Raw genomic sequence first — 8,207 nt, forward strand, 5'->3', positions numbered from 1 at the left:
CTTAGTTGAGATCAAGTACAGGTACTGTTTTATTATTACAGAGAAAAAGGAATCATTTAACCATTAAATAAACCCAATAGGGCTGTTCTGCCCCCAATAAGGGGTAATTATATCTTAGTTGGGATCAAGTACAGGTACTGTTTTATTATTACAGAGAAAAGGGAATCATTTAACCATTAAATAAACCCAATAGGGCTGTTCTGCCCCCAATAAGGGGTAATTATATCTTAGTTGGGATCAAGTACAAGGTCCTGTTTTATTACTACAGAGAAAAGGGAATCATTTAACCATTAAATAAACCCAATAAGGCTGTTCTGCCCCCAATAAGGGGTAATTATATCTTAGTTGGGATCAAGTACAGGTACTGTTTTATTATTACAGAGAATAAGGAAATCAGTTTTAAAAAATAAAATGACTTAAATGAACCCATGAATGATGTGGGTTTCTTAGTGCAGAGGCAGGAAACAGCTCATTTTACCAGTAACCGCAGATGGTAACCTGCTATCCAAAAGGTGACGCGCTTCAACTTAAGAGGATGGATTAGGTGGACATACCAAGCAGCAACGTACCCCATGCTAACTATTTGTTTAAATTGCAATGGAAAGATCAGTAACACCAAACAACATAAGGGTCTTTGTATGAATTTAAATACAGTGCACCAATACCCTGCACTGGAAAAAAAACATCTGTTTCATCTTTAGCCTGGTGTAGCATGGCATAGGCAATTGGTGGGGGCAGCCACTGGAATCAAAATCAAACTCAACCACAATTAAAGCTTCCCCTTACAGAGTATATATGCTGTATATATTTGCCTTTAAGTGGTGAAAGTAAAGTATCTTGCTTAGTAGCACTTAATAAATAATAAATAAATAAAAAAAGAAATAAATAGGCACCCAGTGCTATCCATTGCTTGTAGGGGCTGAAAACCTCTCACAGGTATAAACTTTATGGTGTGTGGCCCCTTGAACTGCCCACAGCAGGAGTAGGCAAGGAGACAGCAGGGTTGTGCAATATACACCCGTTAGTGGTTAATTAGCCAATCCTATACCACAGAGAGGATGAACTTGCACAACACTAACCCCCCACAACTTAATCCACATCCAAGAGACCCTTATATTACATAAACCTCTCTGTAAGGAAAATAACAGCAAAAATGGTTTTAAAGTTAAACAGGTCAGATGCTTTGATTATAAACTCTTAAGTGAATTATAACAATATAAAGATGATTTAACTGCATGCATGCCCCCTAGCATTTTATCTCAGGTCTCTTGTTTTTCCCCCATAATGTCTGAAATCAGAAACATAACAGGAGGTACTAAAGTACATTCTAGAGAATTTACATTCCCTTTGATATATACAGATATATATCATATAAGCAAAGTTTTGCAATGTGTATGAAACTTTGGGTTTTATAAACATTTTATTGCAAGGAACTGACCAGGGCAGGCCTCACACAAGGCAACAGATACACAAAGTGAGAAAACCAGAGCTAAAAGTGGCCACACCTGCCTCTTCACAGACTTTGTGCCCCACTTAGATTGTAAGCTCTACGGGGCAGGGACCCCCTTCCTACTGTGTCTCATACCACATGGCACTTATTCCCAGTGCATTTATATATATTTATTGTATTTATTTATTATAACACTTGTCCTCCCGGTGTGTAATTTTGTATTTTGTAAGATTGTACAGTGCTGAATACCCTTGAGGTGCTTTATAAATAAAGTTATACATACATACATACATACATACTGTTGGGTGCAGTGGCAAATATATCATTTGCAGGTCCTCCACCTAAATTACTAATCATTTATTGCTATGATCATGAAAACATGTCTGGGTTAGGTAATAGCCCGATACATGTGCCGAATAATCTCACCCTTCTGCTACCCATTTTCTGATCAGCTTTGGCAAACACACTAGCAAATGACTGGTTCAAGTGACAATACTACAGTCCTGCCAGAAATTGCACTGTATGAAATACATGTGTGGCTAGCATAAAGGCCATAATAGCACTCGGGAATTTTTGGAGCTAAAGTTGTAAAAAGCCACCAGTCACAATTAAGCAGCAGACTAAATTTGTTTATTCTACCATAACTGCTTGTAAGCACAGTGTGCAGCTGTGACTAACATCATAAATTCAGAATAAATGGCATCTTAAAATAGAGTTTTCTATACACAAAGTCATTCAGAGACAATATGGTGTTTAACGAAACCATACCTTTTACAGTCTTAACAAAAACCGCTTTCTCCTTGTTCGGATCTTTCTCATCCACTAGGATTCCATGGAATATTCTGCCAAACGTGCCTGAGAAACAGACAAAAAAAGCCATTGTTGAATGGTTGTATGGTTTATATGAAAACAAAAGCTTGCCATTTACAGACAGAACAAAAAGCAGTATGGAACCATGCCATTGCACGTATTAGGGGTTTTACTGTAAACTTTACAAGAAAATATAATTAACTTAACTCAGAATGACGTAAGGAAATATGTCACCATTGAGAAATCACACTTCCCATTAGCAACAAATATACCCTTTTTTTGGCACTGATTAAATAAGGTAATTACACACTTAGGGGCACATTTACTAACCCACGAACGGGCCGAATGCGTCCGATTGCGTTTTTTTCGTAATGACCAGTATTTTGCGATTTTTCAGAAAATTGTCACGACTTTTTCGTTGCGCAAAATCTGGCAATTTTTTCGTACCGTTAAAACATGCGCGAAAAGTCGCGCCTTTTTCGGAGCCATTCCGAAAGTTGAGCAAAATGTTGCGATTTTTTCGTAGCGTTAAAACTTGCGCGAAAAGTCGCGCCTTTTAAGTTTTACCGCTATGAAAAAAATCGCCAGATTTTGCTTAACTTTCGTAATGGCTACGAAAAACTCGCGTTTTTTCGTGCAAGTCGTAATGGTTACGAAAAACTCGCGTTTTTTCGCGCAAGTCGTAATGGCTACGAAAAACTCGCGTTTTTTTCCGCGCAAATCGTATTGGTAACAAAAAAGTTGCGACAATTTCCGAAAAGTCGTAAAGGCGCCGAAAAAAATCGCAAAAAATACGAAAAAGTCGCAAAATGTTCGTTTTCCAATCGGAATTTTTCCAATTCGGATTCGAGGGTTAGTAAATGTGCCCCTTAATATTTTACCCATGCCATTCCCTTTCACCCCAATGTCGATGTATTTTTGGTACCCAATAATATCCCACTTGAGCACTGGAGACCCAAAAAGCACAGCATATTTTAGATCCTTACCAGTGCTTAGTGAAGATAGAGTATGGCCCTCTCCTCTTAGCACAGGACAATACCTTGCTAGCACTTCCTTCTTTAGAATAGCAGGCAAGATTTAATAATGTTCAGTTATTTTCTAAATAAGAATTTGCATCTTTACTGTAAAGCTACTAAATCCAGTTGTACAGCTGCACTCTGTAAAATCAACGTTTCATTTACAGCAACAGAAGCCAAATGACTGTGTACAGCTGTGTCATATACTGACAGGTTGAGGCCTTATGGCGAAGACACACGGAGCTACTAGTAGCAGCTACTTGTCATGGCTACTAAAATAGACAATGCTGAATATTTACCGATAATTGTATCTACATGTGTTTTAGCAGAGGCAATTCTCAGTACTGTCTATGGTGGGGTATTTTCTGGAGTTTAGTAGCCATGAAAAAAAGTAGCTGCTGTTTTCACCCTTAGACTCTTCCTATGGATTTGGGTTTCTTTTTTTTTTGTACACTCACAATAGTTATTTATTATTTTTTATTAGTTTTTTTCTTAAAATGAAGCACTAAAGTATTAATGACTTGATTACGTTAAGCAGTGATGTGTTACTTATTGCATGCAGTGGGTGGATACTCTCACTTTACCACATCTATTCTACCATCTTTGCTGCTTGCCGATGTTAATACATGTTTTATGTCTACTTGAAGCCACCCCCTCTATCACCTTAAGGTCTCCTAGGCAGTCATTTTGAAGTCCCCCAGATGGGTGGCCATGACCATGGTGCCAGGAAGGAATATTTGCAACCTATTCATGGGTAAAATAACCAGCTCTATGACCACTAGTACAGTCTGTAGAAGCTAAAGGCAGGGCTGCCAGAGTTGGGTCACCTATAGTTGGATAAGACCAATCACCCCCTGAGAAGGAAAGCAGAGATATGTGCTGTACTGAACTTATTTTGGATTTTGCCAGCAGACAATTAAGGATTAATATATTGTGACTATTCATCTGCCATCTTATTGCTTTGAGTAAGTAACACACACAACAAGCACTGCCCCTACTGCCAAATGACACAGATTACCAAGCAGTTGTGGGCGGAATTAAGCTTTAAGTCATCAATCATCGCACTACATCTGAGCCAAAATTTTTAACACCTGGAACAAGGTAACCCGAGGCTACGCTTCTCTGCACATGAGAACAGCTCACATACAATAGCATTTTGTATTCTGCTGTCCCCTTATGTAAGCCATTTACCGCACAGCGTCAGGGCTTCAGAGGCTTGTATAGGGGGGAATAAAAGATTTAAATAAACTACTTTATTTGAAAACTAACAAAGCGTGTCAATGTAGCTATTTATGAAAAGTATTTCTCTAGCCCTATGAATAGACATTACTGCACATCAAGATTAACACCTGCAAAAAACTCACGGCATTATGTGCTAAAATAAGAAACACCGACAAACCCTGTTAGCCATTCTTCTTTAGGACAAAAATAGCTATACACTGGCATATTACTGCTTATGAAAGGGTAGAGAATAGCTATTTTGTATACTCCATAGGAACTGCACAGCTTATAACACACCGGAAGGGGTATTGGGGAAAAAAAAAAAAAGTGTTCTCTTGCAGTTCTTCCTCCCATGTATCCATGGCTGGCTGGTACCACCCTAGGCACCGGACCTCCGCACACCCTTTCAGCCTATGCACTATTATTGCCATGTGTCAATCAGAGACCACAGATACCTCTGGCTCCACTGCCAGATTTGGCCAGCAAGTATCAGGCAGCGACCTGAGGATGCCAACTCTAGTAACTGACCCTATATGGTTAATATGGCTCTGAATATATCATGAGCTCAGTTACAATTAAACACTACACCACATAACACTGTATCATGTTCAGTGTAGGTCTGACAGAAAAGGAGCAGTCACCACACAATGCCACACACCAGCTTTACAATTCAAAGAATATTAAAGTTATGAATCAGACAGACAATCAACATGATTTTCTAAGTTGCTGTCACCTTGATCATTTCAAGCTCCACCAAAGCAGTTTGTAACCCCCATGTAAGTACCCCAATAATACCTTCCTGCAGGACGTCCTTCAGAGTGACCCTCTCCCGAGAGATGGCGATGTCCTTCACCTTTGCCTTGGCTTCCTGAAGAGTTACACTTTTCAGGTCATTCTTCTCGATCCGTAGTGTTGGATAACCTGAGGAGCCAACGGAGCCAAACAAGACTAATATGAATACCCAGGTTGCACTTGCCAAACATTATAATCTAAAGTCTCGTAAGTAATTATTTACTTTTTTTGCTGATAGTGCTGGCTAAAACAGGGCTGGAAAACTGTAAGCTCAAGTGCCTTCACAAGTCATGTATCAGGAGAGGAAAGCCCTGATCAATCAAAATAATTGAATTACAAACTCATTTGCTGCCAATGATAGTTGGATTCAGTTAAAACCTGGTCTGATAAGGCCATCACAAGTGTTAAAGGGGTTGTTCACCTTTAGGCTCAGGGCCCTTAGGGAGATTAGTTGCCTGCGGTTAATTTTGGCTATAGCAGGAGATTAATCACCCCAAAATGTCTTTCTACAGGCAACAAAGTAAATAAGTAGCAGAGATTTAACCGTAGGCCCTAATCTCGACCTTAAATTAACTTTTACCATGATATAGACAGTGATATTCTGAGACAAACTGGTCTTCATTCTATACATTTAAGGTTTTTCAGTTATTTAGCATTTTGAGAATATAAATATGAGAGGAACTGAATAGAAAGATAAGTAATAAAAAGTAACAACAATAATACAATTGTAAGATCACAAAGCAAAAGATTTTGGCTGTTGGGGTAAGTGACTCCCCATTTGAAAGCTGGAAAGATTTAGAAGTGTAGGGCAAATAATATGATTTAATTTTGTAGTCACAGCCTCATTGCACCCCACCTAATGGTAAAAAATGTAGTGGTGAGCACAACTTCCCCTTGTTTGTTATAGTTTATACAGGAGCAGTGGTCAGTTCCATGTTGTAGCTCCCACCCTTTCCAGCTACTGTCAGGTGATCCCAATGGGCCAATAAAAGGGCAACCATTTGGGGGTTTTAACCTTGAAAGCAAGCAAGTTGTAGGTAAAACTCAGTCCCTTTTGTTAAATGAATAATGAAGCAGTAGAATATTCATAATTCATAATTCAGATAAAAGTGAGTGCAGGACTGGCCAGGGTGGGGATGAGCTCTTGTTGTTATCTATATTATTTCTGTAGCCACAGCCTTATTGCACCCCGCCTAATGGTTTCAAAATTTGAGCGGCAAGTACAATTTTCCCATGTTTGCAAATTATGCAAAGACTCTAAAAAAATAATGAAGACCAATTGCAAAACTGCTAGGAACAGAACACTCTTAAGATAGCAAAAGTTAATGCAAAGCTGAAACACGCAAGAGGACAAAGGTCCCTGCCATCTAGACCAGTGGTTCTCAACCTTCCTAATGCCGCAACCCTTTAATACAGTTCCTCATGTTGTGGTGACCCCCAACCTTAACATTATTCCTAAGACCATTGGAAATATGTGTTTTCCGATGGGCTTAGGCGACCCCTGTTAAAGGGCTGTTCGACCCCAAAAGGGGTCCCGACCCACAGGTTGAGAACCGCTGATCTAGAGAGGCCAACCTTACATTAGGCTATGCAAAGACTTACAGGTGACATTACGTAGCAGAAGCTTTAGAGAAAACTGTTTCATAATTGACCATGGCCATTTACGGACAGTACAAATGCCCTAGGGCACAATTAAGGTTGCTTTTTTTTTAAGCCATCATCTGGTCTTAATGGGCAAGGCATATAATTGGCAATGGTCCCGAGCATTGAGCACAAACTGCAGGCAGTGTACACACGGGGCAGCGCTCAGTAGAACGTAGCTGTAGGTAACAGTGCCATGTCGATACTAACAAAACATTTTCTCTTTCCTTTAAAACACATTCCACAAATTCTGTACAAAAATGAATATTGTGTAATTAAACTAAATAAAACCAGTCCCAGATTCTACTTTACATTCCCAGGTTAAACCTCCCTGTGCCCATTTTAGGAAGAAAACTCTTCACGCATGCATACGTGGTGGCCATCAAACTCTTTAATTGGCTACTAAACCTAAACTTCAAGATTCCGCCATGAACCAAAGTATTCAGAAACACATAAAAATGAGTTAGCTGATAAGGCCTATCTGGAGATGTATGTGGGGGTGGGGGTTACAGGCTAACAAGAGATAGGAGCATGGCTGACCATGGAATGACCCGACAGTTTGCGGGCCTGTGCCAGAGGGCCATCAATGCATGCAACCACAATGTATGCTATCCAGCAGACTATGAAGTCTAAACACACAAAAGCACTATCAATATGTCAATATGTCATAGAAACTATAGCACGAGAGGAAAGCTCTCTCAGTCACAGATTTCTATGAAATGATCCCCCCCCACTTACAAGTGGAAGAATTCTTTGCTGTGTTTGCACATTAACCAGACCAAGTCTGGCAGGATGAAGCCAGGATATGGAACATACAGAATAATTAGCATGAATTTAATATACTGGGATACCTGCGAATGCTGTGCAAGAACTCCTACATAAACCATTAACCAACATGAACCCTCAATGAAAAACAAGAAGCTAGAACTGAACACCATCAATATAAAGATGAGAATCCACCTGTCCTTGGGTCAGTAAATATTAATATACTCAGAAACAGCAATCTTTGACAATAAAATGGCTAAAAAGGGATAAGGACCCCATAGATGGTTGTACAACCTCTGGCCCTCTGGATGCCGCCTACTTCTAGCGTGACAATTGGGGGTGCCAGTCACTTACCTAAACAGCCACATGGCTCTGACATCAAAGGAATTATGGCAAATCTATACCCATGGGAAGCATTAATATTTCCTTTTACTAGCAAACTAGAACATCTGGCCAATCACAAACCTGTCATCAACCTACATCACTCTAGACCAAATATAACCCTCTGAAGC

The 8,207-nt window shown here is 39.7% G+C and overlaps 1 protein-coding gene across 3 annotated transcripts in view; it reads right to left on the reverse strand.

Moving 5' to 3' along the window:
- The window catches only part of ryk (receptor like tyrosine kinase), a 61,925-nt gene that overhangs the window by 20,881 nt on the left and 32,837 nt on the right, over window positions 1-8,207 (reverse strand). For 2 of the 3 annotated variants that reach the window (XM_012970473.3, NM_001017272.2), the window contains exons 8-9: window positions 5,293-5,427; window positions 2,219-2,305 (exon numbers count right to left, since the gene is read on the reverse strand). In XM_012970473.3, coding sequence (XP_012825927.1) covers window positions 2,219-2,305; window positions 5,293-5,427 — 222 coding nt within the window. The remainder of the gene's footprint in view (window positions 1-2,218; window positions 2,306-5,292; window positions 5,428-8,207) is intronic. The other variant, XM_012970475.3, reaches the window with a different exon arrangement.

This window comes from Xenopus tropicalis, chromosome 5, assembly GCF_000004195.4.
Source record: "Xenopus tropicalis strain Nigerian chromosome 5, UCB_Xtro_10.0, whole genome shotgun sequence".
Taxonomy (NCBI): Eukaryota; Metazoa; Chordata; class Amphibia; order Anura; family Pipidae; genus Xenopus; species Xenopus tropicalis.